General features: G+C 40.9%; 1 protein-coding gene across 1 annotated transcript in view; it reads left to right on the top strand.

Moving 5' to 3' along the window:
- Nucleotides 1-13883, top strand: part of lrp2b (low density lipoprotein receptor-related protein 2b) — a 51495-nt gene that overhangs the window by 33617 nt on the left and 3995 nt on the right. The window contains exons 54-76 of the mRNA XM_084740107.1: nucleotides 678-901; nucleotides 1006-1183; nucleotides 1375-1571; nucleotides 1883-2128; nucleotides 3441-3566; nucleotides 4010-4129; nucleotides 4431-4547; nucleotides 4636-4752; nucleotides 5609-5746; nucleotides 5984-6106; nucleotides 6917-7045; nucleotides 8711-8842; nucleotides 9064-9189; nucleotides 10035-10178; nucleotides 10300-10465; nucleotides 10617-10745; nucleotides 10905-11125; nucleotides 11222-11404; nucleotides 11927-12046; nucleotides 12620-12707; nucleotides 12947-13011; nucleotides 13134-13305; nucleotides 13586-13649. Coding sequence (XP_084596233.1) covers nucleotides 678-901; nucleotides 1006-1183; nucleotides 1375-1571; nucleotides 1883-2128; nucleotides 3441-3566; nucleotides 4010-4129; nucleotides 4431-4547; nucleotides 4636-4752; nucleotides 5609-5746; nucleotides 5984-6106; nucleotides 6917-7045; nucleotides 8711-8842; nucleotides 9064-9189; nucleotides 10035-10178; nucleotides 10300-10465; nucleotides 10617-10745; nucleotides 10905-11125; nucleotides 11222-11404; nucleotides 11927-12046; nucleotides 12620-12707; nucleotides 12947-13011; nucleotides 13134-13305; nucleotides 13586-13649 — 3325 coding nt within the window. The remainder of the gene's footprint in view (nucleotides 1-677; nucleotides 902-1005; nucleotides 1184-1374; nucleotides 1572-1882; nucleotides 2129-3440; nucleotides 3567-4009; nucleotides 4130-4430; nucleotides 4548-4635; nucleotides 4753-5608; nucleotides 5747-5983; nucleotides 6107-6916; nucleotides 7046-8710; nucleotides 8843-9063; nucleotides 9190-10034; nucleotides 10179-10299; nucleotides 10466-10616; nucleotides 10746-10904; nucleotides 11126-11221; nucleotides 11405-11926; nucleotides 12047-12619; nucleotides 12708-12946; nucleotides 13012-13133; nucleotides 13306-13585; nucleotides 13650-13883) is intronic.

The following is a 13883-nucleotide window of genomic DNA, read 5'->3' as shown; positions in this document are numbered from 1 at the left end:
ATGAGTTATTTCTGCAAGAAAATCAGACCTTTATGGTTCTCTTCGTAGTTTCCACAGGCACCCTGAGACGCAGTAAAAATTAAATTCTAAATGTTCGGTTTTTGTTTGTAAAATAGACAATAATATAAAAAATACTTAATCAATATGTTATGTGATAATAATGCGAATGTAGGTCGCACCACTTAGTTTAGTTGAATTTCTTTCAGCAGAAATGTTTGACAGCAGAACAATGTCTAACTTTCTGCGTACGATTGTGTACTGAACAACCACAATGCGTAAATGCATTTTAGCTTGACGATCTCAAATATAAAGCCTGGTTGGCTAAAAATTCCAAATGTTAATCCAGAGTTGTATTAGCTACAGCACCTAGTTATGTTAAATCTTCTGGCAAATATTTTGCAATATAATGGCATACATGGAAAGTAACATCTTAACAGTTGGATTTTAAAACAATGTATTTATATAATAAACCTTTACCTATTAGTGTTCAGGAGTCTGCGAATTTGAGCCTTAAAAAGAATGGAATTTTGAAATGGAAAAAGTGTAGGAACCCAAACATTTCAGACATTTGAGTCACCACCAGTTAGGCTTCAACTGAATTCCTGAAGTTTTAAAAGCAGAAATACCTTTCTACATTTCCACCCTTAGTATTAACCCTCCACTGTATCAACCTTCAGCTTTGCAGACATGGACGGCCAGAACAGACACCGGGCCATTTCTGGTACACTTCCACATGTCTTTGCTGTTTCCCTGTTCGAGGACTGGATCTACTGGACAGACTGGAACACACACACAGTTGAGAAGGCCCATAAGTACACTGGCGAACAGCGAACAATCATGGGCAACAACACACACCGGCCCTACGACATTCATGTCTACCACCCCTACAGGCAGCCTCGCAGTATGTAAATTTCAATTGTAGATGCTTAAGTTCTTATTGTCTCATTGGACTGCAGCCCAGAATCGACAGATATGTTATTTTGACCAACCTATTGTATTTCCCAGATGAAAACCCCTGCTCCTCCCATGATCTGACCTGCAGCCACTTGTGTCTGATTGCTCCTGGTGGGCAGCAAGCGACCTGCGAGTGTCCAGATCACTTCATCGCTCTGTCTGTGGGCTTCAAGATTCAGTGTATCGCCGACTGCTCCAGCACCCAGTTCCGCTGTGGGGACAATGAGAAGTTAGTTGGATATAAAATCACTTCTGATTCCATTTCACAGTCCTCATAGTTCCACTCATCAATACTCACTGTTCTTTCACTGTAAACTACATTCAAGAGTTTGAAAAATAATAACAATGGATGGATCTTGTAGATTAATTTCACATTTATATTCTATATGCGAACCCGTTCGTGCTTTCTCTTGTTCTCAGGTGTGTTCCTATATGGTGGAAGTGTGACGGCCAATCAGACTGCGGTGATGGCTCAGATGAGCCTCAGACCTGCCCGCCCCGTTACTGCCCCATTGGCCAGTTCCAGTGTCAGGACCGGAACTGTACCTACCCCAACTTCATCTGCGATGGTCACCCGGACTGCCCTGACAGTTCAGACGAGGATGCAGCTCTCTGCAGTATGGCGATTTACACAGTTACTGTAATTAACTGCCAAAGAGGAGAAAATGAGAAGCTAAAATTAAAGTTGTATATTTGTAGAATTTCAGTTTTTGCTGTGATTATTTTAGGTCTGGCCAGATAGCTTTTTAAAATTTCACTTTTGTCGAAGTTTGTTCATTAAGTACTGAAGAACACCACATTTACTAGTAAAAATTCTGGGCCTTGGCCAGGCTTAACCTCAGGAGAAGCTTCACACTTCAGACTTTGAAAATTTCAAGTCCAAACTGAACTGAGCAAACACTAGTCAAGCTGTTGTCTGTCCCCGCAGGTGACCACCGTTGCCAGGAAAACCAGTTCCAGTGTAAAGACAAGAAGTGCATCCCTGTGTCTTGGCACTGTGATGGAGTAAATGACTGTTCAGACGGCAGCGATGAGGATGCAGAGCTTTGTTTCCAGAAGACCTGCAAACCGGGAGAGTTCCAGTGTGCCAACAGGAACTGCGTGCCATCAAGCTACGTGTGTGATGCCCAGGACGACTGTGGGGATAATTCTGATGAGCCGTATGAAACCTGCAGTAAGTGGGACATTATGAGATGGCAGTTTCACTGAATCAAAGTCAGAAAAAAACAAGATAACACTACACACTACTTAAAGGGACTGCTCGCTCCAAAATTAAAAATACATATTTTGCCCTGGCCTATGGTCCCATTTTTATATCTAGATTTTCGTTTGTGTAATTTGCAGAGTTTTGAAGATATCAGCTGTAGAAAATCATGACCCAGTTACTCCAGATAATCCACAGACCTTGTTGTGAGCAGTTTCGTGTAAGAATTACTTTCATTCTGGTAGAGAAGAAAGTAGTTCTGGTGTATTCTAAAGTAAATAGTTCAGATTGATTCATTTGCGGAAAGCATTTTTTTCTACTAGAAAGCAAATAGTTCCTACATGTAACTGCTCTCAACAAGTTCTGTGGAATTTTTTGAGTAACCGCATCACAATTTTTGTAAAGAGACACTGGTTTAGAATTTTTCAAAAGTAGTTTTGTGGTGCTCTGAGCACAACAAGCCAAATGCCATTCAGATTCAATGTATTGGATATTGGACCAAGACCTCAAAAACTCACACCAAAACAAGATAAATAGCACTACAGGCCAGGGGAAAAATATGCATTTTTGATTTGAGGTTGAACTGTCCCTTTAAACCAAGGGTTAAACAAGTTTTGATTGCCAATTTAGGGAGCCAGCATATGACTGAGGGCTCGGTCTCATAATGGCATTTAACATTAAATTCCTTTAGCACTAAATTCACCTGTTTGCAGATAAAGTAGATCCCTCTATGTGTCCCCTGAGGTCTGACAAAAAGAGTTGTTCCATTTTTCCTGAAACACGTTTTTCTCCTCAACCATGCAGCATTTTTCTATGGTGGCTTTTCCATCTCACTTTCTCAATAAACTGCCGAGTTGTCCGCTGAAGTTGTTAACTTTGGCTATCAGCACTAGCACTGATGACAGAACATAATTCCTGCCACACACCTGAGGGGCCAACCTGACAGATACTTGTTAGGAGGCTGCAGTTTGATGCACTGGCCAAGTAGTATATTAAATGTGGGCTATTGAAAGTACAAGTACTGAAAATGAATGATTAAAATATAATGCAAGCTTTTCATGTTGCATTCAGAGGCCACACAAAATGGGATGCAATTGGCCTGCGTGCCACACTTTGATAATCTGTGACCTAAACTAATATTCTTATCCACAGAGGGGAGTGGTGTGTTGTGCTGTGGCTCTGCCTTCCCTCTCATTTCTGATCTTGTAACATTTTGTTTGCCATTTTCTGCATCTCGCTCTCGCTCACCTCTTTCCCGTGTCTCATGTCTCTCTCTGTGCAGTGGGTCCAGACTACAAGTGTGACGAGACAGAGTTCTCCTGCAAGACAAACTACCGCTGCATCCCTCAGTGGGCCCGCTGTGACGGCACCAATGACTGCCTCGACAACAGCGACGAGCAGGGCTGCGGTCAGTGTTTGTGTGCCGGCAGATGTGATTTTATGTGAGAGCAGGGCTGTAACAAAATCTGCACCACAAATGTTGAGAAAAATTATGGTCCGGATTTAGCAGTAACGTAGTGCAATACCTGCAATGATTAATTAAATAACCAGTTAGTTAGCAACTATTAAATTGATTTCCAACTATTTTGATAACTGGTTAAAGAAAAAAGTGAGTCAGAAATCTCTGATTTCAGCTACTTCATGTGAATATTTTACTGGTTTCTTTAGTCCTCTGTGACAGTAAACCAAATATCTTTCAGCTGTGTACAAAAGACATTTAGGAAATCAGTATTGCTCTGCACAATGCACAGCTGATTGTATCTGTTTGATCATAACTGTGGTTGTTTTCCCCCTTGACCACATGTTGAATCATCCTTTTTCTGTTCTGTTTTTTACTCTGATGTCCAACAGAGGAGGTGACCTGTGATCCTCTGGGTGATTTCCGATGTGACAACCACCGCTGTGTCCCCATCCGCTGGAAGTGTGATGGCACCAATGACTGTGGTGACGGCTCAGATGAAAGGGACTGCCGTGAGTGTCCTACTGCATATTTTTTTCAGCTCAATCCATCACAAACCAACAAGAGCGCAGGGTTACAAACAGTTTTTTCTTCTTCAGTTTAGCTATTCATCTTGGAGTTGCAAAAAGCATTTGCTGATTTGATTTTTCTTACTGCTGATCTAAACTTGCTGTTTAACTCGTACTGTATACTTAAAAAAAATCCCCCACTTTGAATCTAAATGACTTTAAAATGTGTCTTTCTGTAAGACATCATTCTGAGTTCATACAAAAGAAATATCTGTCAGTCTCTTGTCCTGTTTGTGGTCCACAGAGCCGAGGCCTTGCTCTGAAAGTGAATATCGATGTGACAACGCACAATGCATCCCTGGAAACTGGGTGTGTAACCATAACAACGACTGCGGGGACAACTCAGATGAGCGGGACTGTGGTGAGCAGAAGTTGCACACAGACTACCTTCATATAATCACTGTCATAAACACACACACACACACGTAACCATCCTGGCTCTCTTCCAGACTTGCTGACGTGTCGTCCAGGTTCCTTCCAGTGTGACTCGGGTCACTGTATCCCCGCTGCTCTGGAGTGTGACGGCCGGGCTGATTGTCAGGACCTGTCAGATGAGACCAGCTGTCGTAAGTAAAGCACATGAAAATTACTGGCACGCTGCCTGAACCCTACAGCGTGTTGGTGAACTTTGTTAGTTTGTTTGATTTGTGAGCGTGTGTGTACGACGTATCGGGATGTCCTTGGTCTTGAATAATTCAAGTGTATAGTCTTAAAGGGACAGTTAACTCCATAATCAAAACTACATATTCCAAATGTAGTCCATTAGTTCCATTATTCCAAAAATAATGACCTGGTTACTGTATTTTCTTACCACCAAATTACACCCATCTACTGTATCACTGTACAGAAGGAAATGGGCATTCACTCAAAGGCCAGAGGCTCGTGCTCGTTACAGCGAGGGATGTAAACATTAATGGCCGCCTCCTCGGTTGCGCTGTAACATTAGCACAACTGAGCTAGGTAGCACAGTGATATGGGTGCTGAGTGCCATCTAGCTCATCTCTATGGCTGATATCTTTAAAACTCGGCAGCTCACACCAAAACAATCTAGACCTCTGTTGCACATAATTTCTTTTCTCCTCTTTATTTCCTGTCATCTCTTTACTGTTCACTGTATAATAGAGGCATAAAATGTCCCCACAAAGGTATATTTTGAGACCCTTCTGGTTGCTTTGTGTTCTGGTATGGTTGCTGTGTGCACCTTGTCAGTGCCACAACACAGATCTCAGAATCTGGTGAGTCAAATGTTAGCATTACCAAGAGGAATGGTAGCCAAAACCTGAGAAACAAGATAAACTGACTTCTCTAACTACTCCACTGGAGCTTATTCTTAACAGTACACTGTGATTGTAGTGGGCACTAAAATTAAATATGTACAAACAATTGACATCAGTTGTCTTACTACTTTCCCCACCCCGACAGCAACTCGCTTCCCAGGAGGCCGATGGTGCCCCCTGAACCAGTTCCAGTGTGCGAACCGTCTGTGTGTGAACCAGGGCTGGGTGTGTGATGGCATTGATGACTGCGGGGACCGCTCTGACGAACAGCTCAGTTTATGCTGTGAGGAACACTTTGCTTATTGTATATGGCAAATCCTGTGAAGTTAATATAAGGATTGAGAAAATATTTACAGGAGTTTCATGTTAGAAATTTGTTTCACACATTGACAGATCATTAATTAAACAAAGATACAGAGAGAAGACAGTCAAAGACTTGATAAGCTAATATTGTAAACAACAGTGCATTATAATAATTTATACTGGCACAAGTCTAAATTCTGTGTGTGTATTTTACCAGTGAACGTCACCTGTGAGATGCCATCCAGGTTCCGCTGTGCAAATGGCTACTGCATCTACGCCGGCCTGCTGTGCAACCAGAAGGATGACTGTGGAGATGGCAGTGACGAGGAGGAGGAGCTCTGTAAGACTCAAATACATAGATACATAGATATTGTGTATAGACACACTCTTCCTCTACATGCAATAAATTACGTTTGTGTACAGTATAATAGAGTTACTTTTGGTATCAGAAAATGTGTTTTTTATTGTTCTTTTTAAACATAGCCAAAGCCAGATTTCTAATAAGTTCAGGTTCAGCAAATGCATCACTAATCATGAGTTTCTGGAACCACCAAGGATTAGTCAGAACAGCACTAATGCCTCCTGAACCTTCCTCTCCAGGGCCACTGACATGGGAAATCCCAAAACGACACCAGTGTGTCTGCACAGGACACAAAGCCTGAAACATACAAGGGATAAGGAAGTAGTCTGTTTTATGGAATTGTTACACAATCAGCTTAAACATCAATCAGGGCAAATTATTTTGAGAGGGGATTAAATAGTTGGTGGACATTGGCTAGCTCATCTGAATCCATTTGTTGTCAGGGAGGAGACAAACGAAGCCTTCGATTGAATAAGTGATTTAGAAAGTAGTGTGTTCTCATGTTAGAGAATATAAAGTATGTACCTACCTTTATGTACTTGACTGTGTGGGATGCTTGGAGTTTTTTTTTATCTCCACGTGTAGGCAGTCCACTCATTTCCACACTTCTTTTTCATCGTTTTTGGTATTTAGACAGCTAGTGAGTGAAGAGCGACACTGCAGAGAAAGCTCTTCAATCTTAGACAAGTGGAGGTGGACACGTTTCCACAGACGGGTTTCATACCCACTCAACCTTCCCTGCATACTTGTGTTGATGACTCACTCTCACTCTGGCTGTGTCCTTCTCAGGCCGCGAGCCCACGCTGCCCCCCTGCACACTGGAAGAGTTTAAGTGCACCAACGGACACTGTGTGGCCCTGCCGTACGTATGTGACCACAATGACAACTGTGGGGACCGCACTGACGAATTGGGCTGCAGTGAGTAGCACGACACAATACTGATTCACTTCACTTCCTGTCAACATCCTCTCATAATGTTTAAAGTCTGTTACTAAATGCTGCTGGGGTAGAAAAACACTATAAATCCTATTTGATGAAAAAATGTGAGCTTACAATTGTCATCCTGTGTTTTAAACTGCATCTTCAAAGCAGAGATTTTAGATATTTTCATTCAGTATTGAAAAACTTAAAGGTGGTTTCTAGTATTTGATGTAGGGCTGTATGAGGTACCTATCCATGGTCAGTGTATTACCTATAGTAGTTCTGATCATCACACACCCAGTATGGAGAATCAGAAGTAAGAAAGTAAGCAATATACTGCAGTGGATGGGGTCAGCAACAAAAGGCATTTTAGCCACTTATGTTCACCTAAAAAAATCGATCACTTAAAATATATGATATATTTAAAATGTTGTTAACACTTTACTTTGCCATCAGACAGCCTTTTCTGACAGGAAACTGTCGTTATATAACCTAAATATCACTCTCTCCGAACCAACCAAACTCCATCGGAGAAATCAGCAAATCAATCTGTTGCTTTGTTTGTGTTATTGTGTGTCTCTGGTCAACAAACATGAACAAACTAGCAGATCGAGCCAGCAGTAGTCCAGCAACTCCTGTGTTTTGTGAGGTAAAATTACTGATTTCACCCATAGAGTTTGGCTGGTTTAGAGAGAGTGTCTTATATAATGGCAGTCTCCTGTAAGAAAAGGCTGTCTGACAGCAAAGTTTATGGGTGAAAATATTCTAAATATAGTTTACACTTAAACTGATATTGACTTTTTTTTGTGCTGGTGCCACTCTGTGCTTCTCCTAACTGGGGTTGTGCTGAATGCCATCCACTGTAAATAATATACCAACTATTAAATACCTCATACAACCCTACATCAAATAATCCGTACTATCTCATTAATCATAGTTGGATTATGTACAGAGATAATAGCAGCTTTAATGTCAAAACTATAGCAGCACGTTACATTCACTAAAACAGCAATGATTGATTGTATAATAACAAGAAAAACAGAAAGACATAAGTGCTGCATAATTACACTAATGTGAACATGCGGTTTTGTCTGGAAGCAAATACAAAGACTTTGGAGTCATTTATTCATAATAACAACTTCCATATTGTGAAATTATTACTTATCCATCCATTCATCCATTTCCATGACTTATCTGGGACTGAAACCCAGTTATGACTTAGCCTGTCAATAATTATGAGTACTGATCCCACAATTATGAGATACCAATCTTGTAATCACAGGGAAACTTTCTGTCTCGGAAAGAGATTTATTTTTAGATACTTTTCTCATAATAATGATGATGGATGGATGGCTATGTATGTAATAATTCAGGGGTGTTATTGTCCTTTTTTTAACAGCAGAGCTCAATTCTGATAATGAGACAGAACTTCATCTCAGGTGGACAGAAATATCCTGTTGGCTGAGTTATTTATGGATACAGGAGGGTTCAGTCGTAAAGATGCAGTGAATCACTGTGACCACGTACCTAGAATTATGGCCATTGGCTCAGTTATTCTGCTGATGTAACCAAAGTCATTGATTTATTTCGTAGCTCTTAAATAAGAGTCTAAAAGCTGTTTTAAATGTGTCAGAGATTTCGCTCTGTGTTGTCTCGCTCCAGATTTTGGCCACGATCGCAACTGTGAGGAGAAGCTGTGCCAGCATGAGTGCACCAACCTGAACGGCACCGGCTTCATCTGCTCCTGCAGGCCTGGATACACAGTGGACCCAGACAGCACCTACACCTGCCTGGGTACGCAGACACACACACACACACACACACACACACACACTTACACAAAAAAGCCTCTGAAAGTGCCCCATCTTTATTTAACTTAAATAATATTTACTGCATATGGATGAACACATTATAGACATCAGTTAAACGTGCTCAATAAAAATTAATATTTTATAAAATGTTACTCCAATCAATGATTCTGATCTCTTTCTCGCGATCTCTGCTCACTCTTTCAGACATCGATGAGTGTCAGGTTTACGGCACATGTCCTCAGGTCTGTAAGAACAGAAAGGGCGGCTACGACTGCGAGTGTGCCCCCGGCTACCGGAGAGTGGGCGACGGCAGCATGTGCGAGGCTGAGGGTGAGAACGAAGTTTATGTTTTGACAAGAGCAACATACAAAGAATTGACTTTGTAAAACTGTATAGATCAAGTTCACATGATGGATTAATAAAGAGGAAAAAGTAAATGAGTAGCTAAGCAAAGTTTGTGTATAGCACCTTTCACAGATACAAAATCACAAAAAACTTTACGTCAAAACAAAAAATTGACTATTAGGAAACATTAAAAATAGCAAAGAACAGCACAGGATTGATAGTTAAAATGCACCACAAAAACAAACTGGGACAGAGACAAAAACCAAATGCAAAATACCAAATGCAGGCAAGGAAAAATCCAATAAATCCAATAAATAAATTGGAGTAGCTATTCAGACAGGTTAACCAGAAGCCTGTCTGAATAAAAATGTTTTCAGTTGCTTCATAAAAGCGTCACAGGAGTCTAGGGATCACAGTTGTGAGGTGGGAGCATTCCAGGCTTTTGCCGCAAAAGTGGGTTCGAATACAACTTTTCTCTGGCTTATGACTTATTAATGATGTGGTGGTAAATCTAGTCGGCAGTTTTCAGCCTCCTTCTGTAAATTTCAGCCAACAAAAATACAGTTTTGTGACATGCTGTTTAAAGATAGCACACTTAATCTCGTCAGCACAATGATCATGTTTTCTCTGCGTTATTTGCTTCACAAAATACAGTTATAATATGTGAAATCTTTACAAAGTACAGAATGTGTATCAAGAAATTGAAAAATAAAGATGCAGGCCAACATAGTCATCTTATTGAAAGAAAAGCTTCTGTTCTCTCATCGATTATAAATTGCTGTATTTATAAAAAAAAACAGGAAAAGTGTAAATGTCTGTGTCACCCGCAGGAGCGACTCCTCTGCTGCTGCTACCAGAGAACGTTCGTATCCGCAGGTTCAACCTGCAGACAGAGGGCTACCATGACTTCCTGCAAGAAGAGGAGCGCATTATGGCTCTAGACTACGACTGGGACCACAACAACACTGGGTTTAGTAGGTCACACACAGATTAATACTAGATATTGCAAGATGGCAACCGAGTCAACACAAAATGCAGTAATGATACATTTTAAATCAGAGGAGCTTGTTTGATGATGTCCTTTTGTTTGGTCAGGTATGGTGTACTTCACTGTAGCCGGTCAGGACTCTGTCGCAGGTGGCATCAAGAGAGCGTACTTACCTTCAGTGGATGATGGCAGTAACAACATTGGTGCTGCCGTCGACCTCGACATCAAATACATCACCAGACCAGATGGCATCGCTGTGGACTGGGTGGGCAGGTGCGTTCAAAGTGACATCTCTGAACTTACCTGATTACCTTTTCCTTCAGAACTCCGCTGTCTCGAACTGTACAGAGTTTTATTTAGCGTGATAGAAGATTTGCATGTGTAGAAGCATATTTTATCAATAGTTTTGTAATGCTGCCCGTAGGAACCTTTACTGGGCAGAGTCCAGGGTGAAGAGGTTAGAGGTGGCCATGTTGGATGGACGCTACAGGAAGCACCTCGTCAAGACTGACCTGGGTCACCCGTCTGCTGTGGCTGTCAACCCACAACTCGGGTGAGACACACCGGACGTTAAGAAACAGTGTTACAGATTGCAGTAAATAAGGCAGTTACTACAGTTTTGTGTTATCCTGTCGTATTTATCTTTCATGGCGGCAGTTTAACACACCACATGCCAGAGCGCAGACCTCTAACCTCTGCTATGTTTCTGCAGGATGTTGTACTGGGCGGACCGTGGGGAAGCAGCAAAGATCGAGTGCTCTTGGATGGACGGTCAGGAGAGGAAGGTCCTGGTGAATGATGGTCTGGGTTGGCCCACTGGTCTGTCGATCGACTTCACCAATGGCGACCGAATCTACTGGTCTGACTCCAAAGAAAGTCGCATTGAGTCCATTCTGCCTTCAGGAGACGACCGTAGAACTGCTGTCTACATAGGTGAGGATTAGGAAGGACACTCATCATCCAGCCATATTCCATACATTCAATATCTATTTCCATCATTGTTCACATTTTGCTGCCCCCCCTGTCTAGATGTGAGAAACCCCTTCAGCGTGAGTGTGTTTGAGGACCACGTTTACTGGAGCACTCAGGAGAAAGGCGAGGTGTTCCGGCAGGACAAGTTCGGCCGCGGAGACAAGACTAAGCTGCTGACTGCTGGGCCCTGGCTGACCCAAGTCTCTGTGTACCAGCAGCAGAGATACAACTCCATAGCCAGTAAGCTGCACACTCACCTGCACATTCAAGCACATATAATGGGGGGGGAGAACAGGGGCTCAACAATGTACTAATGAAAACCCTTAAAAGTATTAAAATATACTTAAATTCTGTTTGGGAAGGCCTTAAATATTTATGGGTTGATTGCTGGTCCAAGTGCAAAATGCCTGACCATTTAATTTTCCTTTACTTAAAATTTTGAAGTGAAAATATATATATTTAGTCAGAAGAGTCCGCCTGTATTTTCACATTTGATGTTTAGTTTTGTTGTTTAATTGGCTATAAATGTAATTAAACAGTAGCATTGAAAATCTTTACATTTAACTTGTTGATACATGTAGACACCCTCAATAAGCACACCGTGTAAAAAACACTCAAATCAAAAGCACCACTTCAGTTATTTCACCTTAAAATAATCATTCAACTTGACAACTTAAAACTTCACAAACAGTGAAATATGTAAGTCATGCACTTAAACCTGTTGGAACAAAGGAATCGAAACACTTTTCTTTGTGTCTGCAGTGAAGAATCCATGTAAGGGTGTCTGCAGCCACCTGTGTTTGCTCCGACCCAACGGCTACACCTGCGCCTGTCCTGAGGGCACCAGCTTCATCCCTGGCAGTCACACTGATTGTGACGCTGGTGAGAAAAAAGTTCCACTTAATTTCATGATTTCATATGATTTCATAATATCATTTGGCTTGAGGAGGAGTAATACGACTTGTAGAATTTTCTTCTGTTTCTTTCTGTCATTCACATTGGCATTATAGAAGTCCTCATTATAGAAGATATTCCTCACAGGAAGAAAGAGGAAGTCTAGAGAGGAGAGTCATAAATGTATAATATACCTAAAGTCCTATTTGCATGGGACTGGTATTAACTGGGGACCTCTAATCATTTGTAATAGTTGCAGAGGTCATCTGTCATCTTAAATCCATGCAAATCTGCCATGTCTATAATTTGTAAAGTAAAATTTCCATCATAATACCTACCATATTTCATCAAACACAGAGATCATGTGGTCATGTTAGTCTTATCCCGTGCCAATACACCGCACGGCACACAGACGTGGGTGATTTCTTAATCGCAGGGCCCCTGGTAATGCTAGTCCTGTGCGATAGGTCTTAAGATTATATTATATTCCTATTGACCTCCCAATAAAATAAAATAAGTGTCTTTCGGTGTTGTGATTGTTGTTCATATAAATGATTTCAGGGTCCGAGCCACCGGCCACCATGCCTCCACCATGTCAGTGTCAAAATGGAGGCACCTGCTACTTCGATGACAACAAGGCTCTCTGCAAGTAAGCCATTATTTTAGTCTTTGCAACCAGTAAATGAAAATAAACTGAAAAGCACCAAGACTGCACATTCCTTTAAATTTATTTTAGTATGATTTGTTTATAAATGCTAAATCTGTGGCAAACAATGAGACTGAAAACAAACTAATAAATACTGATACAAAGACTAACGCATTACTCAGTTAATAAGTAACTGTTCTTTTTAAGTACTGTACATAAGTACTTTGCATTATGTTTCACAGATGTCCTCCAAACTGGAAGGGAGATTACTGTGACATAAACATAGACATCATAGTTGCAACCTCAGGTATATTTGCCTTTTTTATACCCAAAAAATAGAACATTACAACATTTGAAGTCACTTTATCTGATCATTATTAAACTTCCTTTTGTCCTCTGTCCTCCTCTGTCCGAATCACTCCATTCCAGCTGCAATAGCGATTGGGGTGACAGTCCTGATTGTGGCTCTGCTGGTTGCTCTGGTCTTCATTGCCAGGAAGAGGTCAAAACTGCTGGACACACTACGTAACAACTTACCCAGCATGCCCTCAATGCCCAGCATGCCCTCAATGCCATCTATGCCCAAACTGCCAACATTCAGGTGAGAAGTGAGCAGGCCAGAAGAGAAAGGATACAAGAGACGGTTAGAGACAGTCAGAGATTTAATATCTGATATCTGTAGGTATTTTTCCTAGATTACAAGCAACAACTTCTAGTACAGAGCAAGATTAAATTAGAGCAATTAGAAGTTTCACTTTAATAGAAGGTAGAATTCTATTAAATGCTTTCAGTATAGAATATTAGTTTTTATATTTTACTGTTAGGCTACATTAGTATGTTATATTACAGCTGAATCGTATGTGTGTCTTCATGATTTTCAGAAACAGTTCGTCTCCAAATGCATCAACGACAGAAGGAAGTGAAACCATGCTGAATTCTGAAGCGGTCAGTATACTTTTATCAGTTCTTTTTTTATCACTAAAGAAAATTTTAAAAAAACAATTGAAGGAAAAGAATAGTATTTTGAATTTATTTAAATTTTAGATATAACAACATAACATTTCTAGAGCAGCAGCAGCAATCTTTTCAAGAGCAAACTATCGCAACTACAACAATTAGGTTAGATGCAGTCAGCTTTCATTTTAGCTTGTTCATAACAATTTTCTGTTAGCCTAACAA

Source organism: Lutjanus erythropterus, chromosome 17 (genome assembly GCF_056507025.1).
Source record: "Lutjanus erythropterus isolate fLutEry1 chromosome 17, fLutEry1.hap2, whole genome shotgun sequence".
In the NCBI taxonomy this organism is placed as follows: domain Eukaryota; kingdom Metazoa; phylum Chordata; class Actinopteri; order Lutjaniformes; family Lutjanidae; genus Lutjanus; species Lutjanus erythropterus.
Note: the sequence above shows the minus strand (reverse complement) of the source record. Positions and strands in the feature narration are given on the sequence as shown.